A 16537-nucleotide genomic window follows, 5' to 3' on the forward strand; every position below is an offset into this window, starting at 1 on the left:
GCTTATATTGTGCTGTGATAATTATTGTTATCTTTATTCAGGTCCTTATAATAATCTACTCCCCTCAGAGCACTTCTTTTTCTTTGGTGAAATTTTTTTTACCGATTTTAATGATGAAAACATGCTTTTTGGAATAAGTGAGATGTAACTATTCACATCAGGTACATCTAATAACTGCAGAGACTTAAAGCAAAGTGCTCAAGGAAAAATTTTGATCACTTAAATTATGATTTCAAACAAATTTTGTTTCTTTTCATTAATCATTTAATCATGGGCAGTTCATCAGAGGTAAAGACAAATCAATAATCTACACCAAAATTTAAAAACATGCTCCTTCTCTTAGACATAAATATTTTGGCCAGAAATAAAACAAAAAAGTAAACAAAATACCACAGTTATTTCAGGGTCTCAAAATTATATCAAAGTTTGTGATTTAAAAATATATGCTACAATTTAGCAGTAAATAAAGATAATTGTTCTCAATTAATGGTAAGGAGATAGTTAAATGAAATTTACCAGGAGTAAAAGCTGGGTAATTCAGTTTGTTGTCACTGCATCCTTTCTTTGAACCATGAATAAAGCTGGAAACTTCATTCATGTCCTGAATGGATATAAAATAAAGAACAGAAGATTTTAAGTAATTCTAAATCATATAAGCAGAAACTCTCTACTTGTTTGTAAATATTTTATCTTAGAAGACATATATAAGCTACCAACCTACAAACAAACTTGCTTAACTGTTCTCACTACTTGATTCCAAAATACTTCCATCATGAACAAGTCATTATAGCGAGAAAAGTAATATTATTTGTTTTTTCATAAATGTATATACCAGATAACAGAGGGTATCTTAGGTGGGATTAAAGGATTTTTACAACCAAAATGTATGTGATTTACCTAGTTTTAATTATACATATAAAGCATTAATTATATTACATTACATTAAAAGTATTAAGCAACTGTCTTTTCTAAATAGTTGTATCAGTCTTCTCACTGTGAGCCTATCATTGTACATATTTCCAGCACATTCATTTATTCAACATAGTTTATTAATTTCAGCTGGCATTTATGTATTTTCTATGATGTGCCTTGCTAGCAGCTAGGCACAACACTTTTTGCCTAGTACACAGCTCCTACACTTTCATGAGAGAATGAAAGTGAAAAAAGTCAAAGAGCATTTTAGTATTCTAATGAAAATGGTTATGAGCTTATTGAATCCTTGGAAGACTCTCAGGGAATCCTAGCACTCCTGGGCCACATTATGAGAACCAGTGACTTAAACATCTCTTGGAGTCAGAGTTGTGGGGTATTGTGTTTATGGATTTTCTTGCCTTGTAAACTGAGGCCCCCATATTGTCTTGCTGTTTACTAGTTCTAGTCCATAACCAGTTAAGTAAAATCTTTGGACTAAAAAAGATTATTCATATAAAATCATATATTATACTACACATGCTCAAGAAATGTGTATGTCTTTCTCCAACTCTGTTAATGGCACCAAAGAATTTTTGAGCCTTATTTCCCACATCTCTATAATACGTTCTCTCTGCTCTCACAAAGGCATCACACTCATTCAAGTCCCTTGTTAATTTTGTTTTCCTCAGAAGTATATTCTCTTTATCACTCTTCCCTTCTCCCATCAAAATGATGCCCAGATGGAATTAATGTGAGAAATGAAGGCTGCTCAAGGGAGAAAAGAATAAATTTCTCATTGTGAAACAGATTTTTGTTTTCTTAATAGCCACAAAGGACAATTATGTAGTTATTCTAAAGTACATATTGGGGTTATTTTACTAAAATGACCTGATATATTCAATTTTGTTGTCCTATGTTCAGTAAAATTAATACAAAGAGATACTACAGTTGTACAGCCAATAATTTTAGATGAACCTAAGTATTTTTTCTTCATGAATGTACCAACTGAATTAAATTCAAAAACAGCTTCAACTACTGAAACTCATAAATGGAACTGACTTGCATTATCTTAAGTTTTAAGAGTCTTTTTCTAAACCATTTTATTACCTCTTGTATATAATATTCACCAAGGAAGTGCAAGGGCAAAACATTTAACTCTAAAATTAATGTTATTTTATTTGAACTAAGTATTTGCAAACTTGAAATAAAATTCACAAGCTCTTATAGCACTCACTCAAAATAGGCTTTATTTTATGTAATTTAAGAATAAATAAAAGAATTTAATAAATGTAATATAATAATAAAATAACTTAAAATAAAATTTAATCACTTTTACATGATTTTAACTATATTTAAAACAAATAAAGCATTTAATATTTGATTATTTTTATTAAAATGTCTATTTGACAAGATTATATTATTAATAGGTTAAACTTACTACTCATAATTTAATAGAATTTATTTGTATCTCTTTTAATGTATTTTGTATTTTTGCTTCTTTCAAAATTCTGAAAATATTTTTCTCTAACCTATTCAAGGATTTAAGTGATGTTATGTTTATTTAATGTCATGTGAAAGTGAATTTGATTAGTATTGTCAATATTACAGCCAGTAGATTCAAGCATTGTAAGTCATGAGACAAAGGACTCAATGGATTGATAGTAATAAGTACTCCTACAGTATCATTAAAATCATCTCAAGTCTAGTAATGACCATTTCTAGGAATTGTCAATACCATTTTAAGGAATATTTCTTTAAAATCTATTGAAAACTGTATAAAAATCTGGTGGCATTTCATAACTTCACTTTTAAACTAAATCTAAATTAAAATAACCCTATTTTCAATTTTTAAATAACTGATTTTTTTTTCTAAGAATCCTTTAAAATGTACAGATAATATATCCAATTAAGCCCCCAGTTATTTGGATATATGAATGTGTTTGGATATATCGTCTCAATGAATTTTAAGTTTCCCAAAACTATATGTTAAATTATTCGACTTCTTTATGGAAGAATTCTGCTTGTTAGATTTTAAAGAATAAAATCATAGTAACAACATGATCACAAAAATATGCTTACTTTTTCAGAAAAATGAAAATATTCTTTGAATTTTAAAAATACTAGTGTTCTTATTTTGAAATCACAGCATTAGTCTTAATTATACCAAATAAAGTAGGCTCTTATTTTTCAAATATTAGGAGATTATCTTAAGAATGATACAAAAAAAGAGAATTCAACCATAATGTGTGTTTATAAGCAAAAATCTATTTTTTCAATTACAATTAAGCTCATATCATTTCCCAAAATTATTGTAATATTTAAACTTAAAATTAAAAGCATTAGCATTGAATCTAAATTAAAAACCTAGAAAATTATAAAACTAAAAATTTGACATGAAAATAAAATTTCATCAGTTAAATAACGCTGCTTTACTATATATTCATTCTGTCAGAAAAAAAAATCTGAAGAAAGAAAAAGAATTTGAGAAACAACCTAGCAGTAGGGTTTGGCAATTATTCAGGTAAGAGCTAGAAGCAGAATATTCACTGCTTATACATAGCATATATTAATTCAGTGATATTTAGTGAGCTTTGAGATCATACTAGTTATCATAAGCATTAGTCAAAATGCTTCTGTATTAGTATCATAACTACTCTGTTTTTCTCAGATGCTCCTCTTCTTCCCATCCCTCCCTCTCTTTGGAGATGAATCGTGTATTTCAGTCTTCAATGGATGTAGGAAATGAAGTATATTCTCTATATGTAGCACAATCAGATTCTTTTTCACTATCCCTAAATGTAATTTATACTTGTAACTCTGCTCTAATGGATTCAAATTTTTCCTATACAAGAAAAAGAAAGAAACAAATGAAAGAAAAATAAAGGAAAGAATGTACTTTTAATTTAAATTAAATAATATAATTGAAATTGGAGCTAGAATTAAAAACAAAATGCAAGAGCAGATTGCAATTTTTTTTGTTATTTCTACCAGCAGCTAGGTATCATCACTGCAATCTCACTGATTTTGTGTCAAATAACAAAGCCTCTCCATCTTCATTCTATTACCTTCATAGGAATTCTGACGGCTTATGTTAACCTTCTACTCAACTCCACGTTTTCATGATGATGCAAAATAAACACTTGTAATTGATTGAATAAATAAATAAATAATTTAAATAATGACTGAATTAATAATGAGAACTTTAGGAAAGTAGAGATACTGTGATCTAAACAATCAAAAAATTTAACTATTCCCAGATATCCATTATCTCTCCTTCCAAAATTCCGTACAGTTGTAATACCTTTGAAAAACATCCCTCATGTTCTCTCTGTGCTCAAGATTATTACATATTTTTTTCTGAAATATAGAATTCTGGGATCACCAAGTAGTTTCATTCCCCAAATATTGTTACAGTTTCCTTAACTGTAAGGAAGCCCTAAATTATAAACCTATCAGCAGGCATCAATAGCTACAGATATAAAACTTCATCCAAAGAAACTTTTAACAATTAGTGTGTTGGGCTTCCCTGGTGGTGCAGTGGTTGAGAGTCCGCCTGATGATGCAAGGGACACGGGTTCGTGTCCTGGTCCGGGAAGATCCCACATGCCGCGGAGCAGCTGGGCCCATGAGCCATGGCTGCTGAGCCTGTGCATCTGGAGCCTGTGCTCCAGAACGGGAGAGGCCACAACAGTGAGAGGCCCACGTACCGCAAAAAAAAAAAAAAAAAAAAAAAATAGTGTTTTCCTTTAATAACTTTACCAGTAATCTAGGATATTATTTGTTTGTTGTTGTTGTTTACCTTGAGATAAAACACTTAACCTATTGCTAATTTTGATTTGTTCCACTTAATAACTTACTAAAAAGAAAGTTTCTAAAGGCTGAGAGCTTATTTAAGTTCATGTTGCTGCAATTGCTTGACTACTGCAGACTTTAGTAAAAGTTTTTGAAGTTGCACTACTATAGGCTAATCTCCAAATTTTGTTAACTCTTTTCAACATAAATTATTAGTCATAAAGGTACAACACCTTAGTGACAGAAATGAACTTTATCCTATAAAGTATATTACTGGATAAGAAAAATCTCAATTTACAGTTTTAGGTTTGTATTCTTTTTCTGACCCATGAACATGACAGGTATGATATTTATACATTCTAGAAAAATATAAGAACATTATTTTTATGTTCAATATGTTATAAAATATTTTTGTCAACTTAATAATCATTTTTATGGAAAAATAATTCTGTGCTCATTGTCCAAAATCACAAGTCTAAAGTAACCACTTACAATCCAAAGTCCATCATAATTCACTTGTTGATGGAAAATACTGCATTCATTTGCCCACCATTCTATGCAGTTTGGATTAGTGAAATCAGGGTATACTGTTAATCCTGGCCATACCTGGAAGAATAGATCATTCACATATATACATAAATAAAAGGAAACATAAATAAATGAAAATTCAAAAATTAATGAAAAATCAAATTGAGTGAAGAAGAGTAAAAAATTATTGAAGTTATGACATTGTACTTCTTTATGTATATGTGATCCATGCACCATCTATATTTACAATAATCTCAGGTCTACTTTAAAGTTCATTTAAGGGAAAGTTTTGGTAGTTAAAATAAAGAGAGAACGAGAACATGAAGCATTTAAGTTGGGAAAAATATAAGAATATGGGATGCAGCTGCTATTTTGACTTCACTAATTTAGTTTTTAGCATCTAGTGGGTTAAGTTAAAAAACAAATAAACAAAAACTGTATAATATATTCATTGTCTGATAAAAGAAATTACATTAGTTAATTTCCAAAGACATTTGTTTCCAAGAAATTCAAGCAAAAGTATTCCTTGTGTATTTATTTTTATTTAACAAGTGTGAATATAACTTTTATTGTGTGCTGGGGACTGTTTCAAGTGCTTTTAGTTATTAATTCATTAAATCTTCATTAGAACTTTAGGAGATAGGTACTAATTTTATCATCACTTTACAGCTGAGGTAAGTAGTATAATTAAACCCATTTTACAGATGGGAGAAGTGATGAACAGAGATGTTTTTCAAGGTCACACCGCTACTAAGTGGTACAGAAGGAATTCAAATCTAGGCAATCTCATATCTGATTCCACACTATTAAACACTACATGTACTATGTTACCTCTTTATGATTTATGCTTCTTCAAATTATTTTACTTACTATTTAAAATAATGACATTCAACAAGAGGAATTCAATTTCAGATATATTGGGATAAATAATATTGTTTTATATCCAAATTATGCATATTGGCTATCTGATCTGTCCATATTCAATAGAACAGGTCATAACAAAATGTATTCTGTGAGATATTAATGGACATTATGGGGAGGAATATTGTGTTTTGTTTCCTGATGGAGCTCATAATTATTTGAAGAAAACTTTCAGTAGTAATTTTAACTTTGATGAATGTGATGGTCAGGATATTCTTTATTATTGTAAATAATTATTGTAAATAATATAATAATAATATTATTATTATTGTAAATAATAAAATGTTTTTATAAATTGATATTTTTCTCCTGTTTTATTTCCTTTGATTAAATAACAGAAGTGGAATTATCAAGTCAATGTATCCAGAATCACGTTTTTTTTTTGTTCCTTTGTTTTATTATTCAAGCAGAAAGTCACAAAAATTATAATCATCCTCATCAGTTCACTCAGTCCCATGTAATTAATTTTTTTTATCTTGATCTTTTGTTCGCACTTTTATGAATTCATCAGTTTTCCATTAGAGTTCTGAAAATGCTTATTCATTCAGTTCAGCAGTATAGTCAGTTACCAGAAGCCTGTACTTGTCAGAGTCTTATCCATGAATTCCTTGAAGATGAAATCCTTTCATAGGAACACTTTTGCAAAAGCAACAGAGTACACCCAGAACTATCTCTAAATGACAAAAGACTTAAAAATGACCACAGTTAAAAATTTGAAGAAAGTTCATAATAATGCAATTGACAAGGAAATTTAGTTATTTCTGAGATATACATTTTAAGGTAATAACTAGAATTATGACATAACATTATACCAGAACATATAAGATTTTTAGGAATTTCATGTAATATCTGAAACATTTATATTAACATATTTCCATACAAATAAACCAAAGAAAGTTTAGTTCTTTTTTTAATTTTATTTATTTTTTTATACAGCAGGTTCTTATTAGTCGTCAATTTTATACACATCAGTGTATACATGTCAATCCCAAGCGCCCAATTCAGCACACCACCATCCCCACACTCCTGCGGCTTTCCCCCCTTGGCATCCATACGTTTGTTCTCTACATCTGTGTCTCAACTTCTGCCCTGCAAACCAGTTCATCTGCACCATTTTTCTAGGTTCCACATACATGCGTTAATATACAATATTTGTTTTTCTCTTTCTGACTTACTTCACTCTGTCTGACAGTCTGTAGATCCAACCACATCTCAACAAATGACTCAATTTTGTTCCTTTTTATGGCTGAGTAATATTCCATTGTATATAGGTATCACATCTTCTTTATCCATTCATCTGTTGATGAGCATTTAGATTGCTTCCATGACCTGGCTATTGTAAATAGTGCTGCAATGAATATTGGGGTGCATGTGTCTTTTTGAATTATGGTTTTCTCTGGGTATATGCCCAGTAGTGGGATTGCTGAGTCATATGGTAATTCTATTTTTAGTTTTTTAAGGAACCTCCATACTGTTCTCCATAGTGGCTGTATCAATTTACATTCCCACCAAGAGTGCAAGAGGGTTCCATTTTCTCCACATCCTCTCCAGCATTTGTTGTTTGTGGATTTTCTGATGATGCCCATTCTAACTGGTGTGAGGTGATACCTCATTGTAGTTTTGATTTGCATTTCTCTAATAATTAGTGATGTTGAGCAGGTTTTCATGTGCTTCTTGGCCATCTGTATGTCTTCTTTGGAGAAAAGTCCATTTAGGTCTTCTGCCCATTTTTGGATTGGGTTGTTTGTTTTTTTAATATTGAGCTGCATGAGCTGTTTATATATTTTGGAGATTAATCCTCTGTCTGTTGATTCATTTGCAAATATTTTCTCCCATTCTGAGGGTTGTCTTTTCATCTTGTTTATGGTTTCCTTTGCTGTGCAAAACTTTTAAGTTTAGTTTCCTTAGGTCCAATTTGTATATTTTTGTTTTTATTTCCATTACTCTAGGAGGTGGGTCAAAAAAGATCTTGCTGTGATTTATGTCAAAGAGTGTTCTTCCTACATTTTCCTCTAAGAGTTTTATAGTGTCTGGTCTTACATTTAGGTCTCAAATCCATTTTGAGTTTATTTTTGTGTATGGTGTCAGGGACTGTTCTAATTTCATTATTTTACTGTAGCTGTCTTTTATGTAGCTGTCCAGTTTTCCCAGCACCACTTATTGATATTGAAGAGACTGTCTTTTCTCCATTGTATATCCTTGCCTCCTTGTCATAGATTAGTTGACCATAGGTGTGTGGGTTTATCTGTGGGCTTCCTATCTTGTTCCATTGATCTATGTTTCTGTTTTTGTGCCAGTACCATATTGTCTTGATTACTGTAGTTTTGCAGTGTAGTCTGAATTCACGGAGTCTGATTCCTCCAGCTCCATTTTTTTCCCTCAAGACCGCTCTGGCTATTCGGGGTCTTTTGTGTCTCCATACATATTTTAAGATTTTTTGTTCTAGTTCTGTAAAACATGCCATTGGTAATTTGACAGGGATTGCATTGAATCTGTAGATTGTTTTGGGTAGTATAGTTATTTTCAAAATATTGATTCTTCCAATCCAAGAACATGGTATATCTCTCCATCTGTTTGTATCATCTTTAATTTCTTTCATCAGTGTCTTATAGTTTTCTGCATACAGGTCTTTTGTCTCCCTAGGTAGCTTTATTCCTAGGTATTATTTTCCTTTTGTTGCAATGGTAAATGGGAGTGTTTCCTTAATTTCTCTTTCAGATTTTGCATGAATAGTGTAGAGGAATGCAAGAAATTTCTGTGCAATAATTTTGTATCCTGCAACTTTACCAAATTCATTGATCAGCTCTAGTAGTTTTCTGGTGGCAATTTTAGGATTCTTTATGTATAATATCATGTCATCTGCAAACAGTGACAGTTTTACTTCTTTTCCAATTTTTATTCCTTTTATTTCTTTTTCTTCTCTGTTGCCGTGGTAGGACTTCCAAAACCATGTTGAATAATAGTGGTGAGAGTGGGCAACCTTGTCTTGTTCCTGATCTTAGAGGAAATGCTTTCAGTTTTTCACCATTGAGAATAATATTTGCTGTGGGTTTGTCATATATTGCCTTTATTATGTTGCGGTAGGTTCCCTCTATGACCACTTTCTGGAGAGTTTTTATCATAAATTGGTGCTGAGTTCTGTCAAAAGCTTCTTCTGCATCTATTGAGATGATCATATTGTTTTTATTCTTCAATTTGTTAATGTGGTGTATCACATTGATTGATTTGCATATATTGAAGAATCCTTGCATCCCTAGGATAAATCCCACTTGATCATGGTGTATGATCCTTTTAATGTGTTGTTGGATTCAGTTTGCTAGTATTCTGTTGAGGATTTTTGTATCTATATTCATCAGTGATATTGGTCTGTAATTTTCTCTTTTTCTAGTATCTTTGTCTGGTTTTGGTATCAGGGTGATGGTAACCTCATAGAATGAGTTTGGAAGAGTTCCTTTCTCCATAATTTTTTGGAAGAGTTTGAGAAAGATGGGTGTTAGCTCTTCTCTAAATGTTTGATAGAATTCACCTGTGAAGCCATCTAGTCCTGGACTTTTGCTTGTTGGAAGATTTTTAATCACAGTTTCAATTTCATTACTTGTGATTGGTCTGTTCACATTTTTTATTTCTTCCTGGTTCAGTCTTAGAAGGTTATACCTTTCTAAGAACTTGTCCATTTCTTCCTGGTTGTCCATTTTGTTGGCATAGAGTTGCTTGTAGTGTTCTCTTAGGATGCTTTGTATTTCTGTGGTGTCTGTTGTTACTTCGCCTTTTTCATTTTTAATTTTATTGATTTGAGTCCCCTCCCTCTTTTTCTTGATGATTCTGGCTAATGGTTTATCTATTTTGTTTTTCTTCTCAAAGAACCAGCTTTTCGTTTTATTGATCTTTGCTATTGTTTTCTTAGTTTCTCTTTCATTTATTTTTGTTCTGATCTTTATTATTTCTTTCCTTCTGCTAACTTTGGGTTTTGTTCGTTCTTTTTTCTCTAGTTCCTTTGGTGTAAGCTTAGATTGTTTATTTGAGATTTTTCTTGTTTCTTGAGGTAGGCTTGTATAGCTATAAACTTCCCTCTTAGAACTGCTTTTGCTGCATCTCATGGGTTTTGGATCATTGTGTTTTCATTGTCATTTGTCTCTAGGTATTTTTTGATTTCCTCTTTGATTTCTCCAGTAATCTCTTGCTTATTTAGTAACGTATTGTTTAGCCTCCATGTGTTTGTGTTTTTTACGTTTTTTTCCCTGTAATTGATTTCAGGGAAATCAGCATTGTGGTCAGAAAAGATCCTTGGTTTGATTTCAATTTTCTTAAATTTACTTAGGCTTGATTTGTGACCCAAGATGTGATCTATCCTGGAGAATGTTCCATGTGCCCTTGAGAAGAAAGTGTAATCTGCTGCTTTGTGATGGAATGTCCTATAAATATCAATTAAATCTATCTGGTCTATTGTGTCATTTAAAGCTTCTGTTTCCTTGTTTATTTTCATTTTGGATGATCTGTCCATTCGTGTAAGTGAGGTGTTAAAGTCCCCCACTATTATTGTGTTACTGTCGATTTCCTGTTTTATAGCTGTTAGCAGTTGCCTTATGTATTGAGGTGCTCCTATGTTGGGTGCATATATATTTATAATTGTTGTATCTTCTTCTTGGATTGATCCCTTGATCATTATGTAGTGTCCTTCCTTGTCTCTTGTAACATTCTTTATTTTAAAGTCTATTTTATCTGATATGGGTTTTTGATATGTCTTATAAAGTTGTCTCCAAAAGAATATTTGTCCTGGTTAAAAATTATGCCTTTTGGAGCTAGGTTGTTTCCTGACACTGCTCCTTATTAATTCTCTGACATGAGGAAAGTTACCTTACCTCTCTCAAATTCACTTTTTTCCACATGTAAAGTAATAATTTTAATCATAGCTATCTTATGATTTCATTGTGAAGATGTACACTATAAATCTTATTACCCAACATTTAAGTACTCAGTTTATACATACAATTATTTTACATCAAATGATCAGAATTTTACAATAATCCAAATAATTTATCATATTTTTTACCATTAGTTTTGTTTATGTCACTGAAAATTATCTTTCTACAAAAACTGTTTTAGAGATAATTGAAATATTTCCTCTAAAATTTCTCTATGCAGTTAAATATCAAATCCAGATTTGAAAGGAAATAAAAGCACACACACACACACACAAACTCACACACACACACACACACACACACACACACTCAGAAACACTTTGATGTTGCACAACAGAAAATCTGAGCAACACAAACTTAATGAATATCATGCTTTACCTCTCCAATAATTGCTGTAGTCCCATCTGACTCATTTACCCACACATTTTGTGCAGTTCCCCTTTCATAGGTTTCATATGCTGCTCCATTGGCACGTTTCTCTATGGAAATTGCAGGGTCCTAATAATTGAGAAAAGAAACTATAGAAAATCAATTAATTTACAAAGGTGTAAATAGTAAAAATTAATATATATAATCAATTATTACCAAGATGATGACATATTTCTGCCCATGGTCATGCAAATCTTGAACAAATTCAGGGAGGCCATTAAATGCAACTTGATCATAAGTAAAGTCTTTCTTGTCTTCCATATAGTCAATATCAGTGACCTGTGTATCCTGAAAATTAGCAGAGTATATTTCAATAAACAGTACTGAAAGAAGCCTCTAATCACCTCAACCTTTAAGTCCAAAGAATTTATATTATAAATATAATGATTAAAAAGTAAATGAACTTAGGGCTTCCCTGGTGGAGCAGTGGTTGAGAGTCCGCCTGCCGATGCAGGGGACACGGGTTCATGCCTCGGTCTGGGAAGACCCCACATGCCGTGAAGCAGCTAGGCCCGTGAGCCATGGCCACTGAGCCTGCACGTCCGGAGCCTGTGCTCCACAACGGGAGAGGCCACAACAGTGAGAGGCCCGCATACCGCAAAAAAAAAAAAAAAAAGTAAATGAACTTAGATATCTTTTATTTCACTAAAGACACAATGATATTGCTTATAAAACTAGTTTTTCTAATTCTAAAGTACAAAAGCATTAAATGATTATTCACATTTGTTTCAGTTATGATCACTGGGTATGTATTAGGTCAATATATATACATATATATATATGTATATGTACATATATGGGTTCTTTGTATAAAAAACAAAACTGCACATTACATAAAATACATTAAAATTTTATTACATTAAAAAGTATATAAGCTCTAAAAATAAAGTATATTTAAAAAACTGACTATAATTTTGTTCACACTTCAACATGTGTTCTAGTGTAGTATAACTCATAATCAGTTCTCAAAATTCAGGTAGGCCTATACATTGCATACGGACATAATGTGTACTTTATCATTAAAAAAGCAGCTTAATAATTTATATTTATATCTATATCTATATGGTATATATGATAATCCTGACAATTTCCTACACTTATTATTATATGACAACATTTAACTTGAAATATATTCCCACAAACCCTTCATCCTACTTACAAATGGTATGCCAGCTTCCCGATTTCTTCGTACCACTTCTTTCACTACATCAAGTGACTTATAATTCCAGCGACTAAGTTGGAATCCAAGACTCCAATATGCTGGCATTGTTGGTCGTCCAATGAGCTTGAAGTAAATGGATATTTAATTAGTCTCAATAACGAATATTAGAAACAAATATTAATATGCTTCTTATTGTTACATCTCTAATATTGATTTGAGTTTAACTATATATTTTAAACAAAGATTTTGTGTCTGCATTCTAAATGTGTCCTGGATATTCTCTTAGAATTTTGTTATGAAACACTTAGCAAGTTTATGTTCTGTCACTCATCTTTTGTTAATTTTGTGTTAAAAAATCAGAAAGGTAGCACTTAAAAAAGTAGCATCTACAAAAGTATATTTTGCCCTGTGTGGAAAGTTAAAAAAGAGAATAAAATAATAGCATTAAAGAGATTTGAGAAAAAGAAAATTGTCCCACCATACTCCCACTTCTTGTAGCAACAAAATGAATGAATGAATGAATGATCATCACATAAGAAAAAAATGACGTTTAAAAGTATACAATTTCTATTCCCTTGCATTTTGGCACTTATTTCTCTCTGAGTTTGCAAAAATATTAATAAAATATATTTCTACAAGGATCCCAGGCAGTTATTTCATAAGGTACTTGTATTCCCATGTAGGATATTGGTTTCTTCCCTCCACCAAGGACCAAATGGGCCCTTCTCCTCCCACTCTTTGGTGGCCCAAGCAGGCTCACTGCAAACTCACAACAGAGCACCAGTGTCTCTTCACAACAGAGCACAGGATTTTGCACATGGAAAGATGAGTGCAATTGATATTAAGTTTTTTCACCAAAAACTAAGTATTAGGTTACATTAAGACAAATATCTTATTTGGCATGATGGGTTTTCTTTGGTTTAGGTATTTATATATATATGTTTATATATATGTATCTTTATGTAATATACATTTTTTTTGGATCCATGATTTCTTCATCATATATGTCTAAAAAGTGCTATGGGCAAGACGGGAGTAAAGACGCAGACCTACTAGGGAATGAACTTGAGGATATGGGGAGGGGGAAGGGTAAGCTGGGACAAAGTGAGAGAGTGGCATGGACATATATACACTACCAAATGTAAAATAGATAGCTAGGGGGAAGCAACCGCATAGCACAGGGAGATCAGCTTGGTGCTTTGTGACCACCTAGAGAGGTGGGATAGTGAGGGTGGGAGGGAGGGAGACGCAAGAGGGAAGAGATATGGGGATATATGTGTATGTATAACTGATTCACTTTGTTATAAAGCAGAAACTAACACACTATTGTAAAGCAATTATACTCCAATAAAGATGTTAAAAAAAAGTGCTATGTAAAAATTAAAAAAAATACTCAGGTTATTGTATTCTATTCAATTTAAGCATTAAATTAATTTTTAAAAACTTGGTATCAAATAAAAATCCCCCAAAACTCAGTATGTTTAAACTCTATTCATAAACACCTTATGTTCCATTGAACTTCTTTAAAGATTTGGACATGTGATTAAAATTTCTGTGTGTGTGTATGTATTATATGTATCACATAATTTATTTTCATAGAAGTGTATAAAACATATTTTATTATATATTATATTAATTTATGTACTATTCATCTTATACCTCATATGTATATATTATCTTTAAACCTTATGAAACGATCTAGTCATTCAAATGCATTATGTTTTAAATGTTGACATACTGGGACCACTAATGTATTAATTTATACAGAGAGGATAATTTGTTTTTCTTCAAACAAGAAGTAGTTTCTTTTGCTTCTCTCTACATAATTTGAGCCCCATTGAAATGCAGCAGTGATTAATAGTGCTATATTCTATACAAGTCATTTATCTTATTCTTTAAATTCAAGCTTCTACAAGTCTGCCCATAAAATGATGTATGCAAGTGGACTGCTATATCACATGAATGCTGCATTCTCATGTCAAACATGACTCAAACTCAACTACTGCTGACCACAGACTTTACCCAGTATGTAATAGACAACTATCCCAACTAATACTTCACAAATAAAATATCAAATTCTTACAAAAATGTGCTGTCCCCTCTTTTGATGGTGTGATAACTGTATATAATAACCATGATTTCATATTATAGAGACTGTAAATCTTGTTGCCTTTCTGAAATTCACATTTATGAACAGCAATTTGGGAATTGCTAGACATTGTAAATTACTCAATTGTGTAAAACTCTACCTACACTTATTTCAGGTTTTTAAATTCTAACTAAAGTTTTTGATAGTAATTGCTTCTCTTTTGAGATCATTTTGAAAATGGGACTTATATATCAAGAGATTTATCAATAAAACAAGATGTTATAAATAGGCACTATTCTTAAATCTTGTATCTATAAAAATGATTTTTCATATCACCAGAAATTATATACACTAACAGTCACAGGAGAACAATTTACATGGGAGAAACATCTAGAATTAGGCTCAAAATAAGCCTTGGATTCCTCAACTTTCTAAGGTCCATCTTGGGCTCAGGTACACTAAGATGCTATTTAACAGGTAAATGAGAGTTGTTTAGACATAACCTCAAGAAGTTAAGACTTCAGACTATGTTTCAATATCTGTCCTTCTAAGCCTGAGTGTCAGAGCCAATTTTCCTGGAATTTACCTATGGTACATTAACAGCAAGTTTCACTAGGCTCCCTCATAACTCACTTGCCTCTGAGATTCTTATCAAAGGGATGTATGACCTATATGTCAATTATGTATCCTCAGACTTGAAGATAAGATACTTCCTTTTGTTTTATCCCACCAAAGAAGGTCATGAATAAGTAAAGATTTAATATGCAACATCTCAAAGGAATCCAACTACTGAACTCACCTACCTAGAAGCAAGAAAACACTTGATATCTGAAATGTAGACATCTAAATATACCTAGGTGTCTCACTGTATAACAAAAACAAAAATAAAAACCACTTTCTCATATCTGAAAAATGGTACGGTTTAAAAATGTATTTAGCTAAGAGGCCTCAAATATCTTAGCTAAAATCATTTTAATATGTAGACATGTTTGAAAGTATGGTAGAAAAAAATTTATAAAATAAACCTGAAACACACCTCTTGATACTGTTGAACTACTTGTTCTGGAGTATCTCCTAGAAAAATGTAAAAGTCCAGAATGCCACCTGTAACTCTGTAAGTTACTATTGGAGTAGGCTGGATGAAAATCTCTACAAAACAAAAATTGGAGAAGCATATGTAAATAGTAAACATGTACATATGATAAAATAATTGCAATGTCTATTTAAAGTACTTTGTATTAATCACATAGTTTTACAGTTTTTTTAAATGATTAAGATAAGGTATTTAAGATAAGAATATAGGAGAAAAGTGGAATGCCACCATACATGAGGTTTAAGATAGGATATTCCAGAGCTGCCTTTTACAGATGTTGGCAAAAGCTCCTCTAGAAACTGCTTAGCAGGGGATAGAGGATCCATCTTTTTACAACAAAAAGATTTCTTTTCAAAATTGCATTTCAATTAGTTATTTTAATTGAAGATTCTGTGAAAGATCATATTATCACATGTTGATTTCTAAGAAAAAAACTACATAGGTTTTTAATTTGTCTATATGCAAGACATAGTAATTGTCTGTATAGCCATATGGTATACAGTTCTTGCTTGAATTTTTGTAGTTTTTACTATCACTGATTCACCTATCCAATTGAGGTATTGCATTATTCACAACATTAAAAAACAAAAGGTTCTACACTACTTGAATTATGATAAACTTAAAAAAAAATCATTCTTCCTTCTTTTTATACCCATATAGACCTTTCTCTTTTTTATCTGGAGTGACAT

General features: G+C 31.5%; 1 protein-coding gene across 1 annotated transcript in view; it reads right to left on the bottom strand.

Moving 5' to 3' along the window:
- Positions 1–16537, bottom strand: part of SI (sucrase-isomaltase) — a gene marked incomplete at both ends in the record, with an annotated part of 98762 nt that overhangs the window by 68858 nt on the left and 13367 nt on the right. The window contains 6 exons of the mRNA XM_079923371.1: positions 517–601; positions 5197–5310; positions 11454–11573; positions 11661–11792; positions 12664–12789; positions 15792–15904. Coding sequence (XP_079779497.1) covers positions 517–601; positions 5197–5310; positions 11454–11573; positions 11661–11792; positions 12664–12789; positions 15792–15904 — 690 coding nt within the window. The remainder of the gene's footprint in view (positions 1–516; positions 602–5196; positions 5311–11453; positions 11574–11660; positions 11793–12663; positions 12790–15791; positions 15905–16537) is intronic.

Source organism: Stenella coeruleoalba, assembly GCF_951394435.1.
Source record: "Stenella coeruleoalba genome assembly, chromosome: 5".
Lineage (NCBI taxonomy): Eukaryota > Metazoa > Chordata > Mammalia > Artiodactyla > Delphinidae > Stenella > Stenella coeruleoalba.